Source organism: Dermochelys coriacea, chromosome 10 (assembly GCF_009764565.3).
Source record: "Dermochelys coriacea isolate rDerCor1 chromosome 10, rDerCor1.pri.v4, whole genome shotgun sequence".
In the NCBI taxonomy this organism is placed as follows: domain Eukaryota; kingdom Metazoa; phylum Chordata; order Testudines; family Dermochelyidae; genus Dermochelys; species Dermochelys coriacea.
Genome location: NC_050077.1, coordinates 56,455,575 through 56,468,291, shown reverse-complemented (window position 1 = coordinate 56,468,291; position 12,717 = coordinate 56,455,575). Strand labels below are relative to the sequence as shown.

General features: G+C 43.3%; 1 protein-coding gene across 13 annotated transcripts in view; it reads left to right on the top strand.

Moving 5' to 3' along the window:
* Window positions 1-12,717, top strand: part of TJP1 (tight junction protein 1) — a 308,480-nt gene that overhangs the window by 149,664 nt on the left and 146,099 nt on the right. For 3 of the 13 annotated variants that reach the window (XM_038418340.2, XM_038418339.2, XM_038418338.2), the window contains exon 1: window positions 10,404-10,808. The exons of 6 other annotated variants lie outside the window; for them this stretch is intronic. In XM_038418340.2, coding sequence (XP_038274268.1) covers window positions 10,776-10,808 — 33 coding nt within the window. In that variant the 5' untranslated portion in view covers window positions 10,404-10,775. Of the gene's footprint in view, window positions 1-10,175; window positions 10,809-11,335; window positions 11,359-12,717 lie in introns of those variants that run through there. 4 more of the 13 variants (XM_043493217.1, XM_043493214.1, XM_043493215.1 and 1 more) reach the window with 3 other exon arrangements.

Sequence of the window (12,717 nt, the reverse complement as noted above, 5' to 3'; positions counted from 1 at the left end):
TCCCAGTGGCTCCGAAACTTTCGCATGTGTAATGGCACTTTCATGGAACTATGTGACTTGCTTTCCCCTGCCCTGAAGCGCAAGAATACCAAGATGAGAGCAACCCTCACAGTTCACAAGTGAGTGGTGATAGCCCTGTGGAAGCTTGCCATGCCAGACAGCTACCAATCAGTCGGGAATCAATTTGGAGTGGGCAAATCTACTGTGGGGCTTGCTGTGATGCAAGTAGCCAACGCAATCACCGAGCTGCTGCTATCAAAGGTAGTGACTCTGGGAAATGTGCAGGTCATACTAGATGGCTTTGCTGCAATGGGATTCCCTAACTGTGGTAGGGCTATAGACGGAATGCATAGCCCTATCTTGGGACCGGACAACCAGGGCAGCCAGTACATAAACCGCAAGGGGTAATTTTCAGTGGTGCTGCAAGCACTGGTGGATCACAAGGGACGTTTCACCAACATCAATGTGGGATGGCTGTGAAAGGTTCATGATGCTCACGTCTTCAGGAACTCTGGTCTGTTTAAATGGCTGCAGGAAGGGATTTACTTCCCAGACCAGAAAATAACTGTTGGGGATGTTGAAATGCCAATAGTTATCCTTGGGGACCCAGCCTACCCCTTAATGCCATGTCTCATGAAGCCGTACACAGGCACCCTGGACAGTAGTCAGGAGCTGTTCAACTATAGGCTGAGCAAGTGCAGAATGGTGGTAGATTGTGCATTTGGACATTTAAAGGGTTGCTGGTGCAATTTACTGACTCGCTCAGACCTCAGCGAAACCAATATTCTCATTATTATTGCTGCTTGTTGTGTGCTCCACAATCTTTGTGAGAGTAAGGGGGAGATGTTTATGGCGGGGTGGGAGGTTGATGCAAATCGCCTGGCCACTGAATACGCACAACCAGACACCAGGGCAGTTAGAAGAGCACAGCAGGAAGCGGTGCGCATCACAAAAGCTTTGAAAACCAGTTTCATGACTGGCCAGGGTACTGTGTGACACTTCTGTTTGTTTCTCCTTAATGAAAACCCGTCCCCTTGGTTGACTCTAATTCCCTGTAAGCCACCTGCCCTCCCACCTTCAATCACAGATTGCTTGCAAAGGAAATAAAGTCACTATCGTTTAAAAACCATGTATTCTTTATTAATTGATTATAAAAATAGGGAGATAACTCACAAGGTAGCCCGAGTGGGGTGTGGGAGAAGGGTAGGAGGGAAGGAAAAGGCCGCTTTAAAACTTATTGAATGCCAGCCTTCTGTTGCTTGGGCTGTCCACTGGGGTGGAGTGGTTGGGTGCCCGGAGCCTCCCACCCCGTGTTCTTGGGTGTCTGGGTGGGGAGGCTATGGAACTTGAAGAGGAGGGAGGGCAGTTAAGCAATGAGTGCAGTGGCAATCTGTCATCCTGCTGCCGTTCATGAACCTCCACCAGACACCGGAGCATGTCCGTTTGATCCCACAGTATCCCCAGCATTTCCTCATGCCTTCTCTGATCTTCCTGCCGCCACCTCTCCTCACGTTCATTGGCCACCGTCCTGTACTCTGCTATTGTGTCCCTCCACACAGCTCTGTCAGTGCCGGATGACAGCATGAGCTCAGACAATGTCATTTTTTTGGCCGTGCTTATTTTTCGCGCGTGCATTTTTTTCGCCGCCTTATCTGAGAGAGCCTCTGGGATGGAGGAGGGAGGCTTGAAACATTTGCAGCTACTGGAGGAAAAAAAGGGAGTGAGGTATTTAAAAAGATACATTTTACAGAACAACGGCTATACTCTTTCATGGTGAACAACACTATTCACATTACATAGCACATGAGATTTTGGTACAAGGTCGCATTTTGTATCTTATATTGAGTGCCTGCAGCTTTGGTGTTAGAGATCACATACACACGGCCAGGCAACAGAATTTGGCTTGCAGGTGGCCATGGTAAGTCATAGTCTTTTGGCTTCTGCAACCTTCATAACAGCAGCCCCCTCCTTTCCCATACCAAGCAAAGCCCATTGAGCTGGCCATTTACTGCTGCAGTTTTCCTTTAACGTGCAGCAGCAGAAACCAAACTAACCCCCTCCTCCCATCCAATTATCTGGGATGATTGCTTTTCCCCTCCCCCCACCGCGTGGCTGGTATCAGGGAAGATCCCTGGTAGCCAAATGCGAACAGCTCAGCGCCAATGGCCTCCCCTCCCACTGCGTGGCTAACTGGGGAAGGGATTTCTTTTCACCCACAGGCAAACAGCCCAGTAGGAACGGGCACCTCTGAATGACCCCTTAATCAAATTCCCTTATTTCAACCAGGTTACTATGAACGATATCACTCTCCTGAGGATAACACAGAGAGATAAAGAACAGATGTTGCTTGAATGCCAGCAAACACCAGGACCATACGCTGCCAGGCTTTGTCATGCAATGATACCAGATTACTTGCTACTAGCATGTATTACTAGCATGGCGTGGTAAAGTGTCCTACCATGGAGGATGGAATAAGGCTGCTCTCCCCAGAAACCTTCTGCAAAGGCTTTTAGAGTACCTCCAGGAGAGCTTCATGGAGATGTCCCTGGAAGATTTCCACTCTATCTCCAGACATGTTAACAGATTTTTCCAGTAGCAGTACTGGCCACGAATGCATCCCAAGTCCTCAGGGCTATTTAATCATTAAAAAACGCTTGGTTTTATAACATATATTATATTTAAAAAGGTACACTCACCAGAGGTCCCTTCTCCTTCTTCTTCTTCATTGGGTTGGGAGGGTATTTCAGTCAGAATGATAAAAAGATCCTGGCTGTCAGGAAAACGGTGTGCTGTGTGCTCTCCCCAAGCTCATCCTCCTCCTCATCTTCCCCATCTGCAAAATCCTCAGCCATGGCGGAGAGTATCCCATCCTCGGAGTCCACGGACAGGAGTGGGATAGTGGTGGCGGCCCCCTCTAGAGTTGCATGCAGCTCAGCATAGAAGCGTCATGTCTGGGGCTCTGTCCCAGACCGTCTGTTTGATTCTTTGGTTTTCTGGTACGCTTGTCTGAGTTCCTTAAGTTTCACGCGGCACTGTGTTGCATCCCTGATGTAGCCTCTGTCCCTCATGGCCTCTGAGATTTTTTGAAATGTTTTGGCATTTTGTCTTTTGGAACGTAGTTCTGATAGCATGGATTCCTCTCCCCATACAGCAATCAGATCCAGTACCTTCCGTTTGGTCCATGCTGGAGCTCTTTTTCGATTGTGGGACTGAATGGTCACCTGTGCTGATGAGTTCTGCATGGTCACCTGTGCTGATGAGCTCGCCTGGCCAAACAGGAAATGAGATTCAAAAGTTCCCGGGGCTTTTCCTGTACACCTGGCCAGTGCATCTGAGTTCAGAGTGAGCAGTCACAATGGTGCACTGTGGGATAGCTCCCGGAGGCCAATACCTTCGAATTGTGTCCACACTAATCCTAATTCGAAACGGTGATGTCGATTTCCGCGCTAATCCCCTCATTGGGGAGGAGTACAGAAATCTGTTTTAGGAGCCCTTTATGTCGAAAAATGGCTTCGTTGTGTGGACGGGTGCAGGAGTAATTCGGATTTAATGCTGCTAAATCCGACTTAAACTCGTAGTGTAGACCAAACCTTAGTAACTGCATGTCTGCTAAGGAGCGCAAAAAAATGGCCATGTAACTGTTTTCCTACACTTCTCATATCCTATTTCTCTATGTTACAAGCAAAAAATACTTTTAGACCAGCAGTGCTATATGCTTGGCCAGTACATACTGTACGGTATTGCAGTAGGGATTTCATTATTTCACAGCAAGTCACTTGTTGACCATCTCGAGTTGTATGACATACCAAAGCCAACATGTGACATGCCTTTCCCTGCCCTGACAATTACGTGTCAGGGAAAACCACAGCCTCGTCCCACATAAGAAATTTCCATCCAGCTCTCTTGCATGATGTATTCTGAAAGAGTTAAATAAAATGAAGAATGTTTAACCTCTATTTGTAACTTGTCATGAATTGTATTCAGATAGCTTTTTAAAGATGAGTATTATTCACACTACACCAGTCACATAGGAAGACAAATAGATAGAGTATATTGCACAAGAGAGTATCAAAAATCCACATGTTCCCCCTGACAGCTCAATTTTGCTGTTGGATTTCTGACTTCCTTAGCTGAAATATAAAAATATGTAATATCACAAGTAACCAGACAGTTCTCTAGCGGCTGCGCATTTAGAAGCACTAGTTACTCCAACCAAAGTGTTCACTATATGGTGCTCAATAAATTTGCTTTAGATATTCATGTTTCAGATGGCAGAATATGAATAACTGATATATAGGGCTAACATTTTTAGTTAAAATATAAACCATTTGAAAATTTTATAGCATAGATATATGTCTGAGACGCTCATGTATCTGGCTTAATATCCTTTTTGCAAAATAATACAAAATAAGAATGGTTTATTTATTTGTAAAGCACCCCATAGAAAGCTTTTGATTTTACTAGGTAAATGGCTATAGTACTGTACAAAATTAATCCATCATAAAATAGAAGAATACAATATTAAAAAGCCAAAGTGGCATCATTAAAAGGAGTTGTTTCATGCACTGAAGCAAACAGTGATCAAGATGATTCACAGTCTGAAAATGTTCTTTTAGCTGATTTAAGAATAAGCTAAGAATAAGAATAAGCAAAGGCAGGTATCCAGGTGGTCAGAGTTCAACATCCTAAGGGCCACATCATCAAGATCTTTATCACTCTTTGTGCCTATGTTGAAATCAATGGCAAACTTTCTCACTGATGGAACAAGAAGTGGTGTCAGAACATAGATACCAACTGAAGGCAGGGCTAACACTGGAGGTATTTTAGATAGCCAGGTCCCTCTCCATGAAGGGTTGCTGATAACCCCTCTACCTTTATGGAGGTATGGATGTGCATTCTTGGGGATAAAACTGAGTACAAAAAAACTGTGAGAAGAAAGGGGAAAGAATTAAAAAAGGGAGAAATCTGGAGAGAATAAACAATAGAAAGTTGCACATCTAGTTTTCTAAACTCTCGTAATGGCAATTAAAGGCAATTAAACCTTTATAATAAAAAGAATTAGGAAACAAGATCTCAAGTCTTTAGGGTATTTTTCTGGTCATCTTCATTATCAAATAACAATTTGAATGTATGTTTTCCTGTTCAAGATATATATCCTTCTCATCAGCAATATGTGTCACAACACTTTCTTTTGGATTAAAGTAGCATCATCATAACAGGGACATTTGTGTGCTGTGTTTTAGAGAACAGAGATGCAAATTCAAGTTTCAAAACAATTCAGGAACAGGAAAACCACACCCTTACAAAGCAGACACTCACAGCTTTATCTTTGTGGATATTTGGGGTTTTTTGCTTGGCTTTCAGAAAGCAGTTTGGCCATTTTATAGTGTGCAATCATTTCTGAAAAATATTGATTGTGAATACATTATTGCTTATCAAAAAGTGAAATAAATTAAATGCTTTTGCTAACATAAAAAACAGGGCCACCTTTGGGCTGCCTTTCCAAAAAGTTTGTAGCTTGAAAGAGAAAAAGATCTTTAGACTGATGTTCATACTAAATTCTGGTAATAATAAGCTTTATGTGAAGATGGACTGTTGTTCTTATGTAGAAGGTATCTTTTGTCAGGACAAAAATACGTAGGAATTAAATACTACCCACATACCACGTACATGGTGCTGTGAGAGTGCTTTGAATGCAGTAGTGAATAAAACAATACACGACTAGTAACAGTGTTTGATGGCTGGAACATATTTTCATGCCTTTGGACGAGATTCATCTTTAGTTTAACATCACTGATGTGGATGTAGCGACACAAGGAGTAAACATAGGCCCTATTAAGTTTCACAGCTGTCTTTTATTACTTCCACCTTCCCTCTTCCACCTAATAAGTCAGAAAAAACAAATGGAGCAATACAAGTTAAGCATATCTGGCATTTTGGCATTCACTGAGAGAAACATAGACTACACATGCTGGATCAGTATATAAAAACAGCATAGATTAGTGATTATGTATTTGCAGTATTGCCCTGGCCCAGTAGTTCTATTCAATGAGAGAGAGTGGGTTCTTGGAAGACTGTGTGACAGCTACACACACACACAGACAAAACATTTTGAAAGTCTTCTGCAGTGTGTATGGGGTGGAGATTGAAGCGGCGTACAGTTGTTTTTTTTATAGGGAAAGGAAATATATGAGTATAGCTCTTTGATCTCAGAGAATTAAAAAAAAATCAGTACTCACTAGACATCAATAACACATGAACTTTATTCCCTAAGGACTCAGTTCAGCAAGGTTCTTAAGCATATGCCTAATTTTAAGCACATGGATGGTCCCACTGATTTCTCTAACCACCTTACAATTTCTTAATGAGGAAGCCTGCTAATTTTTGTACCTGATGTTCTTCTTTTTCCTGTGGTTGAAGTGTGTATTCCACTCTGTCCCTTCCTCCTTCATTACTGAAAATCCTGAATCTTAGCAATTTTCACAAAAATGTAATATACAATATTATATACATTTATTTACAAAGATTTCACTCCTTTGTGTGTGAAACCTTTGTAAAATTGTTCTCTTTTTGGGCCACAGACACCAGAAAACCACAGAGGAAATTATCTGTACAGCCGCTGTGGTTTTTCAGTTTCCTTTCTTTCTTGACATAAACAATCAGAAAAGTTAAATCATGAGAAATTACAGAACAGACTTCCTGTCATCTTAGTGTATGCTGTGCATATACCATAAATTAGAGTTAAGAATCCACACATGTGATGGTTTGTCTGTGTCCTTTAAATGAATACAAATTTTATTCATCTTGGCATGAACTTCTTAAGAATTATTACTGTTTGAATCATACAAGGTGTTTTTTTAAACTCTCTTGCCCAAGATAAAAAACATAATTAAATACTTCTAGATATCTGCCAACAGATAGTTATGAAAAGAATAGTTGCATACTTTTTATTTCTTTAAGAATAAGGAAGATGGAACCCAGTCCTGCAATCCTTAATAAGCCAAAGTAAGGAGACCATTGACTTCAACAGGATTTTAACCTCTGAAAAGAGTGTGGGATAAGGTCCCATTATTACTAACTGAAGTGAACATAATAAAGACTCTGATCCTGCAATTAGATCTCTTAAGATCTCTATGTGCACCCAGATTCCCACTAAAGTCAACAAGGTTCTGCATGCATGCAGTATTGCCAACTCTCATGACATTTCGGGGGTGTAAGCAATGTTTTTTTAGTGTACGTGGGGGAGATAGGGCTAAATTACCTCAGTATTTCCTTTATTTATTGATTAATGCAATTACTGATTTTGTGGGGGAGGCTAAATCCCCCAGTTGTGTATATAGTTGTGTATTTGGTATTTTTCAACTTTGGAATCATGTGACTATACCAGAATTTCAGCTTTTATTAAAAGTATAAAGCAAATCTCTAGCCCTCATGGTTGCAGAGATGAGCTTGAAAATGTGACCTATAAAGGTTCAAAAGGTAAATAAAAAGAACTCCAACTATATTATTTTCAAAAATCTCATGATTTTTAAGTAAATCTCAATTTTTGGAGTCCCCAACTCTTGATTTTTGAACAGTTGGGTTTGGTAATATTCTGGGTGCAAGGCTTTGCTTATGCTGAACCAGTTGAAGGATTGGGGCCATAGTTATTTGCCCAAAGAGTTTGAAAATTCTTTGGAAAATAAAGGACATTCCTCAGGAAATCTTTTTATTGTTATAACTTTTTAAAGCATAATGTTCTCACTGTGTTTGGTAAGGGGAAGTTAAAAAGCACTCTAGCTGATTTAAAAGTAACCATTAAAATTATCTTTCTTATTTTACTTACAGAGGGGCTAAGCCACAAATTTAGATATAAATCCTTTGGCCCACATCTAGCCAGCTGGAAGAGGGAGAGGCTGGAGGAAGCCAAAAGCAGTGAGAAAATGCAAAGGTTCTTCTCAAGGAAATGATATTTTGAAATGGCAGGAGCAGTTTCTCTGCACTCTGGAAAATTTAATAACATTTAAAAACGAAAAGCTTATGTAAAAAATTCTGCATCCGCTGGTACTTATCTGAAATCTTGTGCTAGCATGATTTAACATTGGGGCAGGTTATGTTATATTAAAATACCAAGTGCACCGTAGACCTAACAGATACTGACAGAAGCAGACACTGTATAAAGAAATATTTAGATAACTAGCCCCAACCTTGTTTAAAAAATCCCAGACCCATGAGCAATCAGGACAAAACTGGTTATCTCCTCCTCCAGAATGGCAGGAATACACAGATCAACTCTTATCCATACCCAGTCTCTCTTCTGCATGTCCTAGAGAATCATGCCCCCTAGGTCTCTTGATGAATGCAATAAAATATGCTCATTTGTAATATTTTGGCATCCAGTTTTCTATAAAACAATAAAAAGTAACTGACTACATCTTCCTGTTTGTTCTGTTCTCTCTTTGCTTGAGAGTTTCTTTTGTTTATTTGTCTCTCTTTCCCCCCCAGTATTTTTCAGCATCTGAATTCATTATGGTAATTTTTCTTTTTCTTCCCCATTCTGTTCTCTTCCTCAGCTATCCACCTCATCTCTCTTTCCCTCCACAGAACTCTCTTCTTGCCCTCTGCTCACTCTAATTCAGCGAGTCCCTCTTTCTCCCACCCTATTCCCATTTCTCACTCTTTAATCTCTGTTTCCATCTGATTCTTTCCATCTCCCTGAATCTCATGGGTTGTCTTCCCTTCTTTGGGGCCACTCTCCTTTTTTCCCGTACTAAGTTTTTCCCCCTGCTTTTCCGCACTTTGGAGTTTTCTGGTTCTGTCCTGTTGTGATCACACCCTTTCCTTCCTGCCCCTCTCTGTGTGTACTTGTAGACAATGTAAATTGAATATGTGGTTATAAAACATGACCTTTCTTCTTAACCAGAATGTAAATGTATCAAAAGAAATATGAAGCAAAGCTCAAAGTTATTTCAGATAATTAATAAAACCATAAGTGTAGGTTTGCACTTCTGTCCTTGTGCAATGCTGTTCTAAAGTCAGCAGACCTGGCCAGTGGATCGTTCCTCCTCTCCAACACAGGGGATGTTTGGGGAAAAAAGAAAAAAAAGAAGAAAAAAAAAGAGCATGGCTAGGACATCCGTACGCCCCAGTAATCTCCAACTGCCAGAAGAGCCCCTGAGGGTGACTAGCAGCCAGTATAGTGTAGAACAGCCTTGTAGCTACCCTAATATATGCTAGGGAGTGGGCTGGCACAGAGTTTGCCCCAGGATCAGGGAAGGCTACAATGGTCTCCCGCAACAGAACTATGCCCAGCGCTACTTGAGCATAGCTGAGAACCTGTTTCTCCATGTTGAATTCTGACGACTCCTAAATTTGTATAAATTATTTTCTGGAAATTTTTTTCAAAAGAAAATACATTTCAGTGCAGGGCCCATAAAGTTTGGTAAATGTAAAAGAGAGATTAAAAGAATGATTAAATATTTGCCTTGTTTAAGCTCTTAGGGACGTTATTTAAGGTTGGAAGGATTGGTAAAGTGGTCAAGAGCTTGAGATTCCATTTGAAGCTGTCCGTGAGAAAGTACAATAGAAAAAATATTGTGACCTGATTCTCTACTCCCTTGAACCTGTGTAGTCATCTGCACCTAGCCAAATGGGTGCAAAGTGCATGTAAAATGCTGCCATACTGATTTGGAAGTGCTTTAAACCCATTTTGCACTCACTTTGCCCAGGGAAATGACTTTGCTAGGTACAAGGCTCTGTGTAATATCTTTGCATCTCTCTAGTATTTGAAAAGTAAAATAAACACCATAGTGAAAATCAAGTCAGACCACAAATTACAGAAAATGGAAATCATACAAAGCGACAGCAATTTTTTTTTTTTTTAACTAAGCCTGGATAAATATTTTTTCCTTCCCAACTCTTACAGCAAGTGTAGTGGTGCGTGATGCCGAATAACAGACCTATTAACCTGGTCTGTTTTGAACTCCCCAGAATGTTTCCATAACTCCTGTGCCGCTGACTCCACTCCTAAGGGCAGGGGGTGATCCTCTTCCTTTGTGCTAGGTTGGCCCTGTTTTATTCTCTCTATAATGAACTCCATCCCAGCCTTGCTCTGTTCCATGCATTTCAAACCATCCCCCTAGTCCCTGATAGGCTTGTGTGGTCTAGGAAACTCTTTGCTCCAGTCACCAGTGTCTGCAGTCCAAACCAAAGCGCAGGAAAGAATGGGGAGAGGAGGAGGGTGGCAAGCTGCTGTCAACGAGACTCCTGCCCAGAGACAAGCTTGGGTAGGGGGTGCTCAGCGTCAGGGCTTTGGTTTTTCACTCCTGTGCGGTGCCATGTGGCCTGGGGGGAGGGAGAGCTGGGGAAGCGTGACTGAGAAACAAGCTCCCCCCCCCCCCTCCAGGCAAGCCGGAGAATGGGCAGTCCCAGCAGTCGGACATGTCAGTGGTTGCTTGGAGAGAAAGGCATGTAGCTGCAGCTGGGAGAAGGGGAGAGGAAGCGGACCTGCCATTGCAGGGGCAGACGCTGGGGAAGTGCATTAGCTCCCTCCCCCCCCGCAGCACGGAGCCGCCGGTCCGGCGCGCCGCAGAGCTCCTGGCCAGGGGAGCGCCAGCCCTCCCCGCGGAGGAGGAATATTGAGAAGCTGGACTTTTGTCCAACTTGCCTCCGCTCTCCCTGGGCGATGTTTATTTGGGCAGCTGTGTGAGACGCAGGAGGAGGGGGGGAATTCCTCTCTGCCCGGCTGGAGTGGTTAGAGAGAGACACGCGCTACTCTGGGGAAGGAAGGAAACAAAATGTCTGCCAGAGCTGCGGCTGCTTCGTCCAAGGTAAGAGGCTCGTCCCAGCACCCCAGGGGAGCAGCCCCCCCCCTCCCCCATCGCCCTTGGCGTGGCGGTGCTCGTGCTCTAAAGCCAGCTCCTCGGGCCGCGAGGAGCGCCCCGTGTCGGTCGGTTGCTGTCCGCCCCCCTGTGTCACGCTCCCCCAGTCTCTCGTGGGAGGCTGTTGCCCGCTCGGGGGGTGTCCCGCGTTCAGCCCATTTCACCCCGGGAAGGGGGGGGGGGAGCTGCTTGCTCCTGACAGTTAGTGCCCTCCCCGCTGTGGTGGGGGAGCCTCAGGTAGCACGAAGCTCCTCGTCCCCCTCCCCTGTTGGGTGCTGCTGACTGGGAGGATTGGCGCCGGCCTCCTGCGGGTCCCCCCAAGGGCTCCCATCTGTTGGGCGCGTGGCTGGCGCTCAGAGAGAGCGCAGAGGAGGGGAGGACCAGGCTGGCCTGGGGGGTTTCCCCCTTCGCTTTATGATGGTGCCGGTTTGAGCCCTTCAGGACCTGGGGGGCGAGCGAAGTTGCCTTTGGAAGCGGCTCGGTGGGGTCGTTAACTCAGGTGCGGGTCCGCCCTAGCGCCTCCCTGTTGTTTTATGGCCCGGGCTCTTTGCCGAGGTTTCTTTTTAGATGCTACACTTGTGGTTGGTTTAAAAAAAAAAAAAAAAAAAAAAAGAGTTGAAGCAACTGTTTGAGCGCAGGGAAAAGGGGGGGTTCGAAGCCCCTGGGGAGGCCGGGCGGATGTGCTTGGAGCAGGGTGGGGAGGGGAAATGTGTCCGAGGCGTGGGGTGTGTGTTTTGTATTTGGGCCGTCTTTGTGCTTAGAAAGGAGATGCCCTTGTAGGAGGGACACGAGACGAGAAGGGGGGAAAAAATGTAGCTAGATTTAAAGCCCTGTAATACAGGATTTTTCAGTCGCCGCCTCTGAATCAGCTGGGGAAGTTGCTGCTGTTTTATGACTTTGGGTGGTGCTAGCCCTTGAGAAACTTCTCCACCTGATGTGTAGGTGTTTAAGGTGCAGGTGCATGTTGTGGGGTGTGTACTTCGACCTCTGTCAGCAATGCTGCTGCTGCTGCTATGTGTAATCGCTTCTTTTCCCGAGGGGGAAAGAGGTGGAGTTAACCTGTTGAATGTTTGTATTTATTTCTACGTGTGAAATGAAAGGTTTGATTTGAAATTGCTTCAGTGTTTAAAAGCTAACTAATTTCAGCTATAAATGATCCCAAACTGGGCCCGTATTTGAATAAGTTCTATGATGCGTTGACTAATATTGCTCGGTTTGAAATGTTTGCTCTCAAGTGAAACTATGCAGTTTCGGTCTGATGTCATATGTTGTATGTACATACACCTAGTAGTGTTTAAAAAAAAAAACAAAAACAAAAACCAAGGAGTACTTGTGGCACCTTAGAGGCTAACAAATCTATGAACATGATATTCTCTGTGTGTGTGTGTGTGTGTGTGTATGTATATGTGTGTATATATATATATATATATATATATATATATTTTCCTACTGTTTATCGGATGCATGCAGTGGGATATAGTGGGTTTTAGCCCACAAAAGCTTATGCCCAAATAAATTTGTTAGTCTCTAAGGTGCCACAAGTACTCCTCGTTTTTTTTTTTTTGTTTGGTTTTTTTTTTTGCTGACACCTAGTAGTGCTCCTCTTCAGGATGAGGCACTAATGTGGTAAGGTTTACCCTTTGCTATGTAAGATCTGAGCATTAGAAGTACCTATTACTGGAAGATGGTAATATGATACAAACTAATTGTAAACCATAGTTAATCAGACTAATTTGCATACATTAGGATTTCTTAATTTTATTGACCAGTTAAATTTTATTCAAAATGCCCAAATGTGATTGTTGTAACACATACAAAGTTGTATCAATATTTTTATTTAAAATTACATTTCAAGCTT